The 19,326-nt window shown below is 45.0% G+C and overlaps 1 protein-coding gene across 4 annotated transcripts in view; it reads left to right on the top strand.

Annotated features, from left to right (window-relative positions):
* The window catches only part of Cmss1 (cms1 ribosomal small subunit homolog), a 302,972-nt gene that overhangs the window by 240,909 nt on the left and 42,737 nt on the right, over positions 1–19,326 (top strand). Inside the window, exon 1 of one of the 4 annotated variants that reach the window (XM_076943032.1) lies at positions 18,210–18,264. The exons of the other annotated variants lie outside the window; for them this stretch is intronic. Coding sequence (XP_076799147.1) covers positions 18,225–18,264 — 40 coding nt within the window. The 5' untranslated portion in view covers positions 18,210–18,224. Of the gene's footprint in view, positions 1–18,209; positions 18,265–19,326 lie in introns of those variants that run through there. 4 annotated transcript variants of the gene reach the window in all.

The following is a 19,326-nucleotide window of genomic DNA, read 5'->3' as shown; positions in this document are numbered from 1 at the left end:
TTCACAAAAACCTTAATGGTATTCTTTAGAATATCTTTTGGTCTGTTATGGGTTACATTTAATTCTCATGTCTAGGGCAAATTGAATTATGCTATGATTGTGAAATATACAATGAATTTCAACAATTAGCAAAATATAAAATGTCTCAATAATTTTTATATTAATTGTATGTAGAAATTATAAAATTTTGATATATTAAATAGAGTATGTTTTGTCTAAAAGGCAAATATAATCTAAGTGTTCTCTAGGTGGCGAGGTAAGTACAATGTCATAGATACATGCAGTGCAGAATCACTGTAGCTTAAGAAAGGAGACTCCAGTACAGGCAGGCCACAATACAGATGAACCATGGAGACCTTATTTTCAGTGAAACAGGCTAGGTCCAATTGACAAACTGTTAGGATTGTATATCTGTGAGTTACCTAGAATTGTCAGATTGACAGAAACAGAAACTTAAATGGGGTGACCCCATTGGGAGACTTGGGAGAGGAGCAAGAAATGAAAACAGAATGTCATTCCAAATGATAACAAAGTCATGGAAATTCACTTTGGCAATGGTTGCAGATGGGTTCCTGTAGAAAGAGCTGAAGAAGGGTGTCTTTTTATTAAAAAGTGTAATAGTGCCATAGACTCAGGAGATGTCAGCTTGTGAAACAGCCACCATTCATTGGTTTATTTGCTTTGCATTTCCACCTGTGCAGAATCAGCTGAGCCTTTGTCCAAACACCAATAGTTGCCACTTCTTGTATACGTTCTAAAATGAGATAATCCTAAATCCTCATCTCAGGTTTAAGCATGGAATTGGTATTGTGTCCATTAATTCCATTTCAAAACTTGAGACCAAGGACAGATGCTCCAGCCCTTCCTGTAGCCTCCACATCACAGTAGCTGCTGAAAATGGACACTTGCACAGGATGGGTTTGCAAGAATGCACTAGGCTAATTCCTGGGCATCTGAAGGGATGGGACATTTTCACATGCACATAGCAGAACAGGTTCTCTAAAGGCATGCTTCCACCTGCTCAGTGACCAGTTGGGCAGGTAAACAAGAATCAAAGAAAAAGTGTTTATTGTCTCCATTAACTCTCTGCTCTTATCTTCTTTTCTATGGTAGTTTTACACTGAAAATGATGATATCTTAGTTCTAAGTTAGCATTGATAGTTTTCAAGTCTGTGAACTGATGATTTAAAATGACCCATGAAAACGGCCCTTTGCTTCTCTTACTAGACTTAAACAAGTGATCTTTATGGCAAAGGTCCAGAGCTAGTTATAGTACCTCGAGCTTTAAACTATTTTAAACTATTTTGTTATCTATCTTCTTTCTTTCTGTGAATTGTGAAAGTTGGGGGTTTTGTTCTGGAGACAGTTGCCACACACCCTAACACCTAATTTCTCTTCATTCATGTCTTGCATCTCCTCTTTCCCTTTGTCTGCTCTGCACTGCAGGGTAGGTCTGTGCCCGCCATTGTTCTCCCAAAGCCTGATATATACTCCCTCAGTCCTAGCTTAGTGCAATTGCCAGCGTACTTGTCTTTACCCAACTAGAAGGGGGCGGGGATCCTGGAGTGCAGATTCCTCCTTCCTGCTCCCCCGCACAGCAGTCCATGCAAAGGAAAGACTGATGGAACATCATAGACTGCTTCAACAGGTAAATAGATGATGTAACAACTCCAGAGCTACAGAGCTTTGAGTCACCCTCAGGGCTGGGCATGTGCCACACAGTGTAGCACTTGCCCCCTGTGTGCAAGGACCTGGTTTCTGTCCCTAGCACTCATAAAAGGTGGTAGTTGAACAGAATCTCAGTGACCTAAAAATAAGAAATAAGAAAACTATGCAGTGTTAAACTTTTTTTCTAGCAGTTTATCACCAGCAAAGTTACAGACTTAAACTTCATTTATGACCCTTTTTCCTTACTGTTTCGTAAGGGTGGGATCAGATAGATTTGTAAAATAAAGGTGCAGATAAGGCACAGAGTGGAAAATAACAAGAGAATAGTCTGTTAGGATAAGATAGCCTCTGTCCTTTGGCATGTAACTGAGACAGCTTTTCAGAATGATGAGTATTTTAGGCTTCATGTCTTTCTGAAGTGGAAAATAATAACAGGTTAAGTTCTTGTTTTTTGATGAGCAAAATGTGTCCTTGACCTCTGAAAATTGTTGTTGCAAATACTCTGCACACTCGGGTTTCCAAGGGCAATGTCTCCATGTCCTTCTGAATGCCAAGACACCAGGTGGCAGCTGCTTCAGCTCTGAGGCATTCCCCAAGTGAACTATTTTGGTGTCATTATGCAATGCTCTTCTCTTGGCAGGGCCACCATCACTCCGTAGCCTTGCACAGTTCTGTCACTACATAGTTCCCTCCCATCTGTGCCCGCACACCCTTCCAGTGGGTTTTGGTCCCTTGAAAATTAGGGGAGGCTGGGTGGTGGTGGTGCACACCTTTAATCCCAGCACTTGAGAGGCAGAGGCAGGCAGATTTCTGAGTTCGAGGCCAGCCTGGTCTACAGAGTGAGTTCCAGGACAGCCAGGGCTATACAGAGAAACCCTGTCTCAAAAAAAAAAAAGAAGGAGGAGGAGGAGGAAGAGGAAGAGGAGGAAGAGGAAGAAGAGGAGGAGGAGGAAGAGGAGGATGAGGAAGAGGAGGAGGAGGAGGAAAAGGAGAAGGAGAAAATTAGGGGAAAGGACAGGAAGAAACAATTGCAGCAGCTCTTCTAAGTGAACCAGCATGTGAATACAAAAGTATGTGAGTTCAGGCTTCCTCTCCCCTCATCCCTTTTAAAATGACATCTTTTGCTGGTCTTATTTTCCTCTTACACAGATGATAAGGAGAAGCTGGGCCAGCTGAAACTCTTTCCAGTTTTCAGAGCAAACCTTGCCTTAACTCCTGTTGACTTTAATGACCAGAAACAGGTCTGCATATCAATACGCATGTGTTTAATGCACTTAGCAGAGAGTGGTTCCCCATAGCACAGCGTCGGAATTACACTGGGTGTTGATACTCCAAGGACAAAATAAAATGTTGTCCTGTCCACCATGAACTTGGTCCAGTGAGAGAGGCAATCATGCAAATTCCAGGTTTTAGTGGGGCTGTACCTTTCAGTGTGGGGGCTGAATAATGCTGGTTGAACCTTTTAGAGGTGCAGGTAAAGGAGGCTTCATGGAATGGGGTGTAAATATTTGAACTGAACACCCTGGAAAGAGAGCCAGGTTTCAACCAGGGAAGCAGAGGACACAGTAGAAAACAGATACCCTCGCAGGAACCATGGATGGCTTCAGCAATAGCAAGCTGCTTCTTTGCCTCAAGTACAGGGCCACAGTGACCAGCTTTGAACCAGGAAAGTAGAGTCTTTGCCTGGGCTCGGATGATTAAAGAGTCTTTCATATGCATGAAATGTCCTGTGCTGTGTACACAATGCAGAGCATCCAGAGGTGTTGTCACAGGAAGGTAGTCAGGGAGCTGGAAAGCGGGAAGCCCCAAGAACTTTTTCTAGGACTCTGAGTGTTTTCCCTGAAAAAGAACTGGAACTTCATCTCATTCTGGTCTTTTGTTTTACTCATGAAAACTATATAACCCTCTTCAGTACCACTGGATGTCCTGTATGGTGGAAGGCCTTAAGCAGACACTTCTGTAAGAACCTCTTCACAGCAATCTGAATTGACTGAAGAATGCTGACACCTTAGAGGCTAAACCCCATGGAGACAAGGAGTGGGTGAGGCTGGCACAAGCAGGGAGACCAGTGACAGTCATTACAAATAGGGTATTTAAACACCACAGGAGACTCTGGGCTGGGGATGACAATAGTTTGACTCTAGGTAGTCAGCACTGTGGCCTAATGGAGAGCTTAATGAATCACATACACTACAGCAAACAAGGGGAAGCTAGTGGTAAGGGCTGAGCACATCAGTAGGTGACTAAAGGAAAGCTGCTCCTCATCAGCACAAGTCCTCGTGGCCCACTCCAGAGGCCCTCCAGTGAGCACACAGATGATTCTAGACCTGGTGGCTGGGATCCTGCTAGCCTGCCAAGCCTGGTTTCACTGGGCCCAAAAACAGATGGAATACAGTCTTGGGATCTTTTGTTCTAGCCATGGACAGGATTGAGAGGCAGACCTGGCACCAGGGTATCACAGAGCTTGCAGGCAATTACACGAGGTGGCAGCCCAGGCAGAGTCAAATGACAGCAACAAGGGTGTTCCCTTAGAGTGGCCGCACAAGACTCAACAGTCCATTGTACTCTCTATTCTTGCTGGACTTTAAGGTTCTTTATAATTTCCCCCAAGTTCAGGAACACCAAGCCACACACATAATGGCAGCTTTGCTTTCAACCACAAATGTCTTTAAATAAGGAAGAACTACCCAGTCCCCATTCAAACCATATTGTGTGCCAAACCTGGTCATTTAAATCAGTCCTTTTGAAATACTCTAATTGTAGCCATACGTTGGGTCTCCATTCTCTCAGCCTCAAGTCAATCAGGGTGGTCCTAGTTAAAATGAAGCCATGAACAAACTCTCACAGAAATGCAAGATTTACAGCAGTATAATAATATTTGTGGTAGTCAAAACACAATAAAAAAATGCTCTTTTGTCTTCTAAATTTATTATTTGCAATTATATTCATTCATCTGTTCAGTGGTTACTTATTGTGCTTAGACACTGTCCTCAATAGTAAAAATATGTTTTAAGGAGACATTATCCATCCTCGCCATTTTGGTATTTGGAGTCTTTAAGAGGAATGAAATAAGTAACTGTTCTGCATAGTATAGCTCAGTGGGTAGCATGCTTGCTAACATGTAAGAAGCCTTGGGTAAACCCTGGATAAGATATACACTGGGTGTGGTAGTATATTCTAATCACAGGGGAACTGGCAAAATGGAAGCAGCTCAGTGAACCACCCTGCTGGCAAGCCCAGGGACTGCAAATGCTGTCAGTGATGATTCAAAGGCAGAGAGCCACTGAGTCTCCTCCCATTGGCTGGAGTCCTGTCTCACAGTCTTTAAGAGTTGGATAGTTTTAAAAAAGAATTAGCAGGAAGGAGAGCGGGGAGGGAAGGTTGAAACAATTGAATAGAGGTTGTATAAGGCAGGAGGGAGAAACAAGGTCTTACAAGGTAGGAGTATTCATCAGGGATCTCTACAGGAACAGAAATTGTAAAGAGGGAATGGGGGAGAGAGAATTTTTAGAGTGGCTTTCAGGCTGTGATTCAGCTAAAACAACACTGGTTGTCTATCAACGGAAAATCCAAAAGCCAGTAGTTGTTCAGTCCACAAGCCTGGGTGTATCAGCTGGTCTTCTGAAGAAGTAGATTCTCATGCCAATGAAGGAATGAACTTGTTACCAAGGCCAAGAGCAAGTAGGCAAAGGGCTAAATCTTCTTCTCCCGTGTCCTTTACACAGGCTGCCACCAGAAAGGGTGGCCCAGATTAAAGGTGGGTCTTCCCACCTCAAAAGATCTGGATTAAAGGTGAGTTTTTCCACTTCAAATGATTTAAGAAAAATCCCTCACAGCTGTACCCGACTGCTTGGGTTTTAGTTAATTCCAGATGGTGTCAAGTTTACAGCCAAGAATAGCTATCACAAGCAGCCCCTGACAACATGGCACACAATCATAGCTCCTTATGTCATGCTTAATTTCCAAATGAAAACAATAACCAGGTAAAAAGCTATGCCTAACATGATAGCTGTCCCCTGTATAACCACATACATATTATATATTTAACCAGGTCATAGTTATGTATAACATAACTATCTCTTGTACAACTACAAATGCATTATAAATTTTAGAATAGATGGCTATGGTTTTTGAGTAACTTTTTTGGGGGATTGTCTTAAAACCTATATTCTATTCACTGATGTTACATAACCTGATAAATCGAGGAAAGAAAAGATACACAAGTATCTTTACAAACGTATTTTTAACAAAACACAACAGAAATACTTGTGCCAAACTATAATCTTCATTTAGCCCTAGCTGGTATATATAACTCTACCACCCATTCTGTATTCCTTCACCCTCAGCAAGCACCTCAGCAGGCCTTGGTTCTTCTCCTGTGAGAGTGATCCATGTCATTCCTGAAGGGTTTATGCCCTTTGTCATCCTGCCTAGATTAGATTGTCTAATTTCACACCGACTTTAATCTCAGGACATGGTAGCACTCCAGACATGAAAGACTTTCTGACTTCTATGGTGGAGAAACAATCCAATTTCCCCTCCTAATCTGGATCAGTCACCCTTCCAACACTGTTATTCCTTAGCCTGTTGGCTCATGTGCATCAGAAGCCCAAAGTGGCCAGGGGGAAGTCCGAGCTTCTAGTTCAATGGAATGTTTGTTGTGGCTCCTGGCAAGAGTGCGCTGCCTTTGGAACCAAAATTTGTAGGCCAGCAGAACTTCAGGTTGCAGGAACAGGAAGCAAACATTTTCCTACTGGGGTTACTAGGGGTGATAGTGAAACTATTTCCTTTTCCGCCCTTTGATTCCTGGACCCATGGGTCCTGGCTATGGGAATAATCATGGGGACTCAAATCATTTTTCTACCTTTAGGAGTACCCTGCCCCAGCCCTTCATGCTACTGCCACCAAATTGTTACTGTAACTGTATCTTCAAAGGGCCATACCATCTTTCGATCAAGCCAGCTGCATCAGGATGGTAGAGAACATGGTAAAACGAGTAGACTCCATGACCGTGGGCCTACTGTTGTACTTCTCTGTGAAGTGAGTTCCTTGATCAGAAGCAATACTGTGTTAAATACCATGATGGTAGATAAGGCATTCTGGTGTTTTGGTGGTTTTGGCAGAAGCATTACATGCAGAAAAAACAAATCCGTGACCAAAATAAATTCTCCAATAAGAAAAGTGGTATCCTTTCCATGGGGGAAGTGATTCAGTGCCAGTCATCCTGCCATTGGGTCACTGGCTGATCACCCCAGGGAATAGTACCTTATCAGTGGCTCAGTATTGATCTCTGGTATTGGCAAATCTGGCATTTAGCAGTAGCTGTAACCAGGTCAGCCTTGAGTGGAAGACCATGCCATTAAGCTCATGCATAACCCGAATCTGTGCCACCATGGCCACATTGTTCATGGGCCCATTGGGCACTGTCAAGGATGGCTGGGGAAAGAGGCTACAGAATAGGTCTACTGTCTACTTGATTACTGAACTCCTCCTTAGCTGAAGTCACCTTTTGATGACTACATAAGACACAGTTATCTTCACATCCTTCACCTATTTGTAGAGATCTCTCTACATATTTCTTCTGTTGGCATCTTTCTCATCAATTTTCCAATCATGCTCTTTCCAAGCCCCTGACCATCCAGCCAATCCATTGGCCATAGTCCATGAATCATTGAACAGTCACAAAGCTGGCCATTTTTCCTTCCAGGAAAAAGTTACAACAACCTGTACTGTTCAGCATGCCACCACTATTACAATTTTTTTTTTTTTTTGCTGGTGTCTTCCAGGGTTGTTCCAAAAAGTGGTTACAATGCTGCAGCTGTCTACTTCTGCAGAACAGTCAGTAATCCAGGCCCTAGTCTCCTCCTCAGTCAACAGATCGTAGGATGCACCCCATGAGACTATAGATGCATGCTTGGCAGCCGACAGCATAGAAAGGAGAGTACAAACCATAGGCATTTAGGCAACTTCTTCATCTAAAGAGAGAATAGTTGCCTACAGAAGATGGTTGAGGCTTGCTACAAAATCCCAAAGGCCTCTTCTGTGACTCACCTATAGAGGCCTGCCAAAGATTCCAAACAGCATTACTATCTGCCACTGATACCTCAAGTATTATTGGGTCTGGTGGATCATATAGTCCAAGTGATAAAGCAGCCTGAACCTGTTGAAGATTCTTCTCCTGTTTCAGGCCCCACTAAAAGTTAGCCTCTTTCCAAGTCAGTTGCTATATGGGATCAGGTAACACATCCAAGTAAGGAATGGAATGTTTCCAGAATTCAAACAGAAGCACAAACATTATGCTTCTTTTTTAGTGGTAGGCAGGGCCAGGTTCACCTTAGAAGGAATATCTCTATATGCTCTATATGCACTGGACTTCTTAAGTTTATATAATAGTTCACACCATGGCTTTTAGTACTCTCTGAGATTCTAGGTGAGGGGTCAGTATGTGTAGGTGTTACCAAATTGAAAATGCTATTCCAGATACTTTTTTAAATCTTCTGTATACTTCTGTTGTTCTAGAACCTCTTCTGGTACCAAAATCAAACACACACACACACACACACACACACACACACACACACACACACACACACACAAAGGGGATTTATTTGAATGTCTTACTAGCCTAACAATGGCTTTCTACCAACAGACTGTCCAAGAATCCAGTAATTGTTGAGTCCACAGGCTGGATGTCTCAGCTGGTCTTCAGTATATGCCAGAAACCCTAAGAAGTAGGCTCTATGGTGCCAATGAATGCAGAGACAACTCTGGGATTTTGGTTTCCTTAAGAAACACAGAAATATTACAAAAATATGTTTTAATTTTAATCCCAGGTGTGGGGATATGGCACTGTTTCACACCAGCTGACTATAATTTGCCTCATGCTCTAGCAGTGGCTTGGTTTTGCCAGCTGCAGATAGTTTCCATGATTGTGTGACATTTGGAATTCTGGGAAATTTTCAAAGAGGATGGAGATAGTGTGTGTGTGTGTGTGTGTGTGTGTGTGTGTGTGTGTGTGTATAAAATATATGCCCTAATGGAGGCTCGGTTGTGGTTTGTTAGTACTCATGCGTGCTCAAAGAAGAAACAAAAATAAAGAAATTAGATCCATAGGATCCTCTCCTCTTCCTCCCTCACCTCTATCCTTCTTTCTCTTCTATCTAGTAATAGGGGGTGAAATCGGGAATAAAGAGTGGGGAAAAGAACCCACAAAGTAACCAAAACCAGCTACAAGTGAAGGAGTGCATTCCAGGGAGAGCAAGAGCAAGCAGACAGCCAAAGTTTTCTTTTTTCATGTCCTTTATACAAGCTGACACTGAAAGGCCCCCGAAGGGAGACCCTCACTCAAGCCCGAATTAGCACACACCCAAAGACACACCAGAGACCGTCTTGATGCAACAGCAAGAGGCAGTTTAATGGCAAGGGCCCTTGGGTCAAGACATTTCTCATGCAGGAGATAGAGGAATTGACTCCCGAGCCCAGGAAGCTTGGGATATTTATAGGTAAAGGCTGGGGTGAGCGGGAAAATTTGGCGTGGTTACATATGATTGGATAATTTGAACATCAGCAATTTGCATAAGCGATTATTTGAGCTGGCAGAATATCTAGTTATTTTCGACCAGGAAACTTTGGACTTCCCAGGAAGGGAGGGAGAGGGAAAAACACCAAATGGCCCATTACTCACTTGGGCTTGTCTGGACTTGTCCTTGCATGCCTTTCCATGTTCGGTCACCCTGCCCCTGGAAGGGCTTGATATTCCTATTATGGCTCTGAAATAACCTGCCAAGTTAGTTTTTGAGGGGCATGGGGATTATTTCCCATCACCTGAGGGGCGCCTGCAATGCAGGCGCAGCTTGAGAGGATTATCAGTCTTTTCAAAGTCCATCCATCTTGACTATCTTCAGGAGGGGCCTTCTTGACATGTGACTCGTGAACCCAGGTGGGGATCCCTTCTACCTTGACGGCAGTTGGGGTCGTCAACAGTACCAGATAAGGTCCATTCCACCGAAGCTCAAGATTTCCTGCACGGTGTCTCCTCACCAGGACTGCACCTCCGACCTCGAACTGGTGTGACACTTGTAGGTCGCCAGCAGTGTAGGAGTCTTTAAGCTGTTCCCAAGCCTCTTTGCTGACAATCTCGAGAACTTTTAGCCAGGCTAAAAGGTGAGATGGGGGAATAGAGGGATCATCAGGACAGGCATTATTTTGTAAAGTCTCATAGATGGGCGGGGCACCCCAAACATCAACTTGAAGAGTGTGAGGCCTAAGAATCCTGGGGTATTATGCACCCTAAACAGGGCAAGGGGGTGAAGGGCTGTCCAATCTTCTCCACCGGTCTCTAAGGTCAATTTAGTCAAGGTCTCTTTTAATGTTCTATTCATTCTTTCTACCTGACCTGAGCTCTGGGGCCTATAAGCACAATGAAATTTCCAATTTATCCCCAGCTGCCTGGCCAAGCCCTGACTTACCTGGGCTACTAAGGCAGGCCCATTGTCTGACCCAATTACCCATGGAATCCTGAACCGAGGATTTCTTCAATGATTTCTTGAAGGATCTTCTTGTACCACATTAGCCATCTCTTTTCTGGTAGGAAATGCCTCTACCCATCCTGAAAAGGTGTCTATGAAAACTAAAAGATATTTATTTCCATATCAGGCAGGTTTTATTTCAGTGAATTCTACTTCCCAAAAAGTTCCAGGCCAGGTACCACGGAAGCGTTTTCCCACTTGGAGTTTACTGGACCCTGCATTTGTCAGAGCACAGGCTCTGCAGTTTTTTTACTATTTTTTCTGCTATCAGTTTCGACCTTGGGATAGAGTATGGAGATTTAGCTGATAATTCAGTCATCTCTTTCGGCCCTAAATGAGTAAGGGCATGTATATGGGTCAAATGGGCGACTCCTTCTTCTTTGTCGAGGGGCGTTACCGGCTGTTTCCCCCCCAAGTTCAGAACCCTCACGGTCAGAATCATAGGTCCTTGAGCTGCCGTCTTGGCGGCTTGGTCAGCCATCTGGTTTCCTCTTTCTATGGGTCCCTCCCCTTTTTGGTGTCCTGGGCAAAGCATGATTGCCACCTAGCGAGGCAAATGGATAGCTTCTAATAAGCTAAGAATTTCTTCTTTGTTTTTAATTTCCTTACCGGAAGATGTCAGCAGTCCCCATTGTTTATAAATCGCTCCATGAACATGAGCCATTGCAAAAGCATACCGACTATCTGTGTAAATGTTAATAGTCTTTCCCTCAGCCAGTCTCAGAGCCTGAATTAAGGCTATAAGCTCTGCTTTTTGGGCCGATGTCCCCTCAGGCAGGCTACTGGCCCATAAGACATCCACTACTGCTGCTCCCGCTCTGCGTTTACCTTCTACCATGAAGCTGCTTCCATCTGTATACCAGGCTACTGCCCCAGACCACAGCTGATCAGTCAAGTCCATCCTAGCTCCTGTTTCTTCAACCAGTATTTCTTCACATTGATATACTGGGGCCTCACCAGTCTCAGGCAGCAGGGTGGCAGGATTAAGGATAGCGGGAGGGGCAAAAGTTACCCATTCAGTCAGCAACAAGCTTTGATAGTGGGTCATTCGGGCGTTGGTCATCCAACAATCTGGCAGCTGTCTGATAATGCTTTCCAGGGCATGGGGGGCCACCACAGTCACATTCTGGCCCAAAGTTAGCTTATCAGCATCTTTCACCAACACAGCTGTTGCTGCTATCACTTGTAGACAAGAGGGCCATCCACTGGCCACAGGATCTAATTTCTTAGACAGATAAGCTACTGGCCGTTTCCAGGGTCGTTATGTTTGAGTAAGGACCCCTCTGGCAATTCCCTTACGTTCATCAACATATAAGGTAAAAGGCTTATTTAAGTCAGGCAACGCTAAAGCAGGGGCTTGTAACAATGTCTTTTTGAGAGTCTCAAAGGCTGATTGATGTTCTCCAGTCCAAATAAATTCCCCCTTCTCTTTGGTCAGGGGGTAGAGTGGGGCTGCTAGAGTGGCAAACCCCAGGATCCAGAGTCTACAGAACCCCACAGTCCCCAGGAACTCTCTTACCTGGCGAGGGGTGGTTGGGGTTGGGATCTGCAGCACTGTCTGTTTCCTAGCTTCAGTGTTTCCATCTTTCAGAGTGTTCCCCAGGTAGGTTACCTCCATCTGGTATAACTGTGCTTTTTTAGCCGAAACTCGGTACCCCAACTCACCTAGCTTGGCCAGAATCTTCTGAGTTTCCAGTTCACACTCTTTATAGGTCTCTGCAGCTAACAGGATGTCATCTACATACTGCAAGAGAGTCACTTGTGGGTTTCTGGCTCAAAACGAAGCAAGGTCACAGTGTAAGACCTCATCAAACAGAGTGGGAGAATTTTTGAATCCTTGTGGCAGTCTTGTCCACATGAGTTGTCCGGTCCTTCCATTTTCAGGATCTCACCATTCAAATGCAAATAAGGGCTTGCTATTGAGATATATCTTCAAGCAAAAGAAAGCATCTTTCAGGTCCAAAACAGTGTACCACACCCGCTCAGGTGGCAACATACTAAGCAGATTATATGGATTAGGCACAGTGGGGTGAATATCTTGTGTTCTTTTATTCACTTCTCTTAAATCCTGCACTGGGCATAGTCATTCGTGCCCGGTTTCTTCACGGGGAGTAGAGGAGTATTCCATGGGGACTTACAGGGGACTAAGATCCCTTGTTGGAGTAATCTATTAATATGGGGGCGTATGTCCTCTCTTGCTTCTTTACTCACGGGGTATTGTCAAACCCCTATGGGAGTAGCACCTGATTTAAGTTCAATCACCACTGGAGGGACTTGCTTAGCCAGTTCCATTCCTCCAGTCTCTGCCCAGGCTTGAGGAAACCGATCTATCCAAGTTTGAATGTCTGCGGGTGGTTTCTTTTTACTCTGGTATAGTCTATATTCTTCTCCCAACTGTAGAGATAGCAACAGAGTAGGGTGGCTCTCAACTCTCCAGGACAACTGTGGCCCAGCAGAGGCAAAAGTAATCTGGGCTTTGAGTGTTGTTAATAAATCTCTGCCCAACAGGGGTGTGGGGCATTCCAGTATCACCAAAAAGAAGTGAGTCACTTGTTTTCTCCCAAGGTCTACAGTTCGGGAGGTAGTCCATGGATATTGTTTTTGCCCTGTGGCTCCAATAACTAATGTCTTTTTATCTTTCAATCTTCCCAAAGGTTGTTGTAATACTGAATGCTCAGCCCCCGTATCTACCAGGAAGTCCATTGGGGTCCCCTCCACTTTCAAAGTTACCCTAGGCTCAGGGAGGGGGGCCGAGCCCCATCTCTCCTAATCTTCATCATCATTTTCCAAAGACAGTACTTTTGCCCCTTTCTTTTTAGGGCATTCTCGAGCCCAATGACCCTTCTCCTTGTAGTATGCGCACTGGTCTTTCTCTAATGGAGGCAGGTCTATTTTTCTGGGTCTCCTTGGCCCCTGCCTCTGCTTGTCGCCCAGGTCCCCTAACTGTCTAACCTTGGCTCTTCTCTCCTCACCTACTACTTTGGCCAGTATATGTGTCAAATTCCTCTCTTGTCTCCTATCTCTCCTGTCTTCATCTTCTCTCCTTTCTTTCTTTTCTCTCTCCTGTTTCTCATCCTCCATCTCTCTCTTATGATAAACCTTCTCTGCCTCCTTCACCACATCCCTAATGGTATAGTCCTGCAGTCCTTTGATGCACTGGAGTTTCTTTCTAATGTCAAGGGCAGACTGCCCGATGAAGGCCATAATTACAGATGATCATTGCTCTTCTGACATAGGGTCAAAAGGAGTGTATCTCCTATAGGCCTCCATAAGTCTCCCTAAAAACACTGAAGGGGGTTCATTCGTTCCCTGCATGACCGCTCTTACCTTAGCCAAATTGGTGGGCTTTCTTATGGCCCCTCTGAGACCTGCCATGAGAGCCCAACGGTAAGTGGACAGCCATTCCCTACCTTCAGCCGTGTGGTAATCCCATTGGGGATGGGACAACAGAAATCTCAGGCTTATTTCAGCCTCATCCTGGACTGGGTGCCCATCATTATCTCGTATGTTTTTCCGAGCCTCAGAGAGTATTCTCTCTCTCTCTTCAGTGGTGAATAGGACCTGTAAGAGCTGTTGGCAGTCATCCCATGTGGGTTGATGGGAAAACATCAGGGACTCTATTAGGCCTGTGAGTCCTGCACGATTCTCTGAAAAAGGAGGATGGTTAGTTTTCCAATTATAGAGATCAGAGGAGGAAAAAGGCCAATACTGCAAGAGCTGCAAGTCGTTCTCGCCAGTTGGAGCCGGCCCAATGGCTCTGAGAGGCAGGGCCACCGTAGAATCGGGCCCTTCGGGGACAGAGACAGCTCCTCTTCTGCTCCTTGTCCCCACTGAATGTCCGCTACCTGTTGTCCCTGTGGCAGGGGGCTGGGGGTGCTGAAGGCTGAGGCTCGGGCTGAGGTTGAGGGGGTATGGGTTGAGGTGGATAGGGTAGGAGTACAGGGGCCAGCCATTCCGTGGGAGGAGGAGGCCAGTCGGTGGGTTCATCAACTTCAGGGTATATCTTGGGGGGGGGGGGGTTTTGGCGGAGCGCTGGTCTCTCCATCCTTCCACGGTTTCAATTTCTTCCCGGCCTTGTCTTCCCGAACAGTCAGGACTTGGGAACTAGGCCAATGAGGGACCCATGGTTTTACCCCCGGAGGTGGGTAACGAGCCAAGTCTTCCCACACAGTAATATAGGGCTGCTGGTCTGGATGTGATCCTGGTCCTTCCTGAAACACAACTGCCTTAACAGCTCTGATAATTATCAAGTCAAACGTTCCCTCAGGGGGCCATTCTATGTTAAAGGTAGGCCACTCTGAGGCACAGAATGCCTGACAATGCTTCTTTTTTATAGTTACTGACAAATTATGTCCTCTAGCCCTAACATCAGCCCAATGGTCTAAAGTCAAAGATAGTGGAGTCATTACAGTCTGTCCCATTTCAAAGCCTAGTAGACACACAACCAAAGCACAAGCACACAAAACTAGCACAGTTAAACACACTTGCCCACATCTGGTCTTATAGAACAGGCCAAATGTGATCTCCAACGGGGAAGGATTCTACTTCTTCTTCTCCACCCCCCCCAGTAGGAGCACTCCGTCTCCAAGCCTCCCTGACTCCCCTCCACCCTTGGAGCATCCTCCAGGGCTGCAGCCTGCGGCCTTAGCACGTCTGCTTCCGCAGCCACTGAGTCCTTAGGGCCTACAGCAGCAGCTGCTCAGAAACTGAAACCAAGACACAGAGACAATGGCACACACTCAGACACACACCATTCATACAGACCTACCTCCAAGGGGTCATCAGGAGTCCTGGGTGGTCGCGCAAAACCTGGACGAGCCCCTACATGAAAGGCCCCTGAAGGGAGACCCTCACTCAAGCCCGAATTAGCACACACCCAAAGACACACCAGAGACCGTCTTGATGCAACAGCAAGAGGCAGTTTAATAGCAAGGGCCCTCGGGTCGAGACATTTCTCACGCAGGAGATAGAGGAATTGACTCCTGAGCCCAGGAAGCTTGGGATATTTATAGGTAGAGGCTGGGGTAAGCAGGAAACTTTGGACTTCCCAGGAAGGGAGGGAGAGGGAAAAACACCAAACACTTGGAAAAACACTTGAGCTTGTCTGGACTTGTCCTTGCATGCCTTTCCATGTTCGGTCACCCTGCCCCTGGAAGGGCTTGATATTCCTATTATGGCTATAGTTGACATGTTGGTGGTGGTCTTGCTGCTGACCATGAATTTTTGTTATTTGTTCTAAGTCATTTTCAAATTTTCTCACAACACCAGAAGGTGTGGCCCAAATTAAAGGTGTATTTTCCTACCTCAAAAGATCCAGATGAAAAGTGGCTCTTCCCACTTCAAATGATATAATTAAAGAAGAAACCTCAGTAGTGTACCTAGCTGCTTAAGTTTTAGTTAATTCCAGATGGAATTAATTCAAGTTGACAGTCCAAGAGTTGCTATCACAATAGGGGAGATAAGATTTTATTTTCTTGTCATAAAAGCTGCACAATGGCCTGACTGTGATGGCACACACCTTTAAACCCCACACTTGGGAGGCAGAGGCAAGTAGTCTCTGAGTTTGAGGCCAGCGTGGTCTACACCCAGGACAGCTATGGCTACACAGAGAAACCCTATCTTGAAAAACCAAGACACACACATGGGGGGAGGGGGAGAGAAAGAATAAGAGAGAGAGAGAGATTGACTGCAAAGACTAATGATGAATGTTTCTCACATAGATATTACTTTAATTACAAGAGCACAATGCTGTGGAATTTTCATTAGAACAATCCTGAGATCATATTTGCATTTGAAATAGATGTTAGGGCTGGGACTGTTCCCTGGTAGAGTACTCACCTAGTGTGCCCTGAGGCTCTGTGTTCCCCAACCATATATGCACACACACACTTAGCATACACACAATGACTGTAGAGGGGATTACAGGAGATGGTGACATTAGAATTAACAGCCTATCTGTCATCATTTGTGAGTATTGTTTGAGACTGAGTCCCATGGATTTCAGACTGGCCTCAGGTTCATTAAGGAGCCATGGCCTGAACTCTCAGCTCTCCTGCCTCTTCCTCCCCCTGCCTGGTGCTGAGAGTCCAGGCATGCCTGAGATGCATCTCCATTAGTAAGAGTGCTTACTTCACAGGCACACCACTTTTATTTTAAACACCCAAACCAGTTCTCCCTTTGCTTCCTATTAATAGAAGGAAAAGAACTACCACTAGCTTTAGCCACTCAAGTGGAGACCTAGTGTCAGCCTTTCTTATAGAAAATCCTAGACAGATGTCAGTTTTAGTTGTAGGTTGATTAACCCTGCCAACTCCCTGCTGTTCTTCAGCACTGTCCCTGGCTCTTAGAAGGCATTCAGGAAATGTGAACTTGATGGTGCTTGGATTCCCCAAGTTCTGGGGAGAGAGGAGAATTGGGGAGGCCAATGGGATCCTCCTTTACTTCCTCCTTGGAGATGCAATGTGTCAGTAGGCTATAGTGGCTCTTAAGGGTACTGTATTTCCAGTCTGGTGGACACATTTCCACCGCTTTCTGCCAGAGTAAAGAGTGATGTGTACACTCAGAAACTTTAAGAGCATCTGGTTAGAGTTTAATGTGGCTGAAACATTGCAATTTTTTTTCATGTTTCAATTACTCAAATATGACTAAAAGTGTGCTTTGGAGATCTTCCAAAATAAAAGCTGCAAGGTGAGAGAAATCTCAGCCCCAACAATAACTTGAAAATTAGAACTTGGAACAGCAACTGGTTTTTCAACTGTCTTAACTCTGTCACCAACACTACCATGATTTGATTGCATATGACAAGTCTCGTTTCTGGCCATTAATTAAGCTGTACAATTCAGCTTCGGACATCATTAGTCCCCTTTTCTTTCAAGGTGAATAAACTGAAGAACAGAAATGCAAATTGGAAGAGAATGCAAGACCTGGGAAGCTGAGGCTTTTGCAGTGACCCCAAGGTCACAACTGCTGTCCTTGGTTGACCTCAGCAGCCTCATGTGATGTAAAACCTGCAACAGACCAATCGTTGAAAGGGTCTCTTCCCATAAAACCCAGCACTCAGTGCTGTTGTGTAAATGCCAGTAGCAATAGTAGGGGATGGGTATACAGCTCCAGCCGGCAAAGGGGCCTCCTAGTACCCATTCCAGAAGGAAGAGGATGACACCTCTGAGGTAGTGGACAAATCATGGAGCAGTCAGCAGCTGGTGGCTTCTCCTGGTATGCTTTTTAGTCCTGATATCTATGGTTTATAATGGTTAGATGTGTGTGCATTTCAAACTGTCAGAAACTAGTTTCACGATATCCGAACTTCTTCCCTCTGCCCACAGCTGACCCTGCTCGTAGCACTGGCATTGTTTCCACTGCTCCCTCTGAAATCACTATTGCTTCTTAGTGTTGTTCTGAACCTCGAACCGGTGACCCTGTGTTGCCCATTCCCTGGCTTCTTCCTCTTTCCTGAATGGTTGCTTTGGTTGTCATCGCACCTCAGTGCTTCCCATGATAGCACACATCCAAAAAATCTCCTCAGTGATCCTTTGCAATTTCCTAAAGAGCTGTAGTCTGAGGTGCCTTGTTTTGCTGGGACAAGGAGAAAGCGACACATATGATCTCTCACTTAGGCAAGACATAATCATTTCAGTTAGCAGCCTATTAGGCATGTCTGTTTGTAAAAGGAAAGCATTGCCATTTATCTGGCTGTCTCCTTCCTTCCTTCTTTCTGCCCCCAGCCCACCCTTAGAAGTCACGGCTGAGTGTCTCTCAATGAAATAAGTGTTGTAATGGCTCGAGTAATTAGCAGCAGAATTACAGTTGGACTGTAACCTGACTCTAATCACGGCTTCAGAATTAATTTCAGATGACATAGCTACTTAGACGTGTGCCGCCTTCAGAGTTTCCACTCGTCTCTCCTTTTTAGCCAGATTGCCTTTTCTATTTCTGGGTTCGCCCTGTCAGTGAGTCAGGTGGCCCCAGACTCTTCCTGTGGCTGAAAGGTGGCATCCTGCCTTGGATATATGTTCAACATAGTAAATTATGAAAAGGAAAAACTCTGTGTCTGCTTTTTGGCATGAAGGTAAGGGAAACTAGAGGGGTGAGTGAGAAGGTGTAAAGTAGCCAACGTAAATAAACTCTAGCCCCAGGGCTTGATGTACAACTCAGAAACCGGTGTGAGGGCATGCTTCCCCATGTTAAAGCAGTCACTGTGCGGAGCATGTGATGTCAGAGTTATCTTAACCTTTCCACCAAGTTCTAACTACCAAGTTAAAATAACTTACAAAGTAAGGTAAAAACGTTTCTGGGAAGATTTATCTGTGCCTATGCTGCAGTCAGTGGAAAGAGACACTGTCCACATCTCCTGAAGTCTTGGAACTGCTTCTGTAACTTCTGTAACTGAGGTCATTGTGGGGCGTTGGGGTCAGGGGATCTCACCTGCTTTCATTCCCGTCAACAGTGGTTGCCAGCTGACTTCAAGGAGATGGTGTAGTATTTCATGTTCTTTAAAATGTGGCAACATGAGTTCTCTTGTATACTAAAACAGAGATCTACAAACCACACTCACCTTTGCACACCCAGCTGAAAGCTGCTCACCAGTCAGAGGAAGGCATTGTGCCTATGAGCTGGAGAGCTTGTGATTCTTAGGTGAGAAACGACTTCTAAGGATTCCATTGTTCCGGTGCCATTGCTGTGAACTGTGGCTCTGTCTGGGAGGAAATTTAAAAAGAAAGTTGGGCAGAGAGTGAGAGGAGTGAACTTTGAAAGCAAATAGTCATCAGAGCTGTGGGTATCAGCAGCAGCCGTGGCCTCTCGTTGTGAAATGCTTCGGCTTTTTTACAAATTATTGTTGCATCAAGAACATGAGTATACTCTATGCTTTTGCTTGACGAGGTCCAGGCCTGTTGCTTCTTCTAGCAGCAGTCTTTCCATTGCTGTTGTCTTTCACTCTATGAAGATGCCCGTTGACATCAGATCTTCCATTCATGAGCAGCTCCTACACCATATGTTTTAACTTTTAAATTATCATACAATGAATTATCTTTCCTTTTGCTTGCAGAGCTGAATTTTAATGAACAGCATGCATACAGGCCCTCCAACTTAGATAACTCTCAGTCCTTCCTTTAATCAACACAGCTGCACG

This window comes from Arvicanthis niloticus, chromosome 12 (assembly GCF_011762505.2).
Source record: "Arvicanthis niloticus isolate mArvNil1 chromosome 12, mArvNil1.pat.X, whole genome shotgun sequence".
NCBI lineage: Eukaryota > Metazoa > Chordata > Mammalia > Rodentia > Muridae > Arvicanthis > Arvicanthis niloticus.
This window is presented reverse-complemented; position numbering and strand designations above follow the sequence as displayed.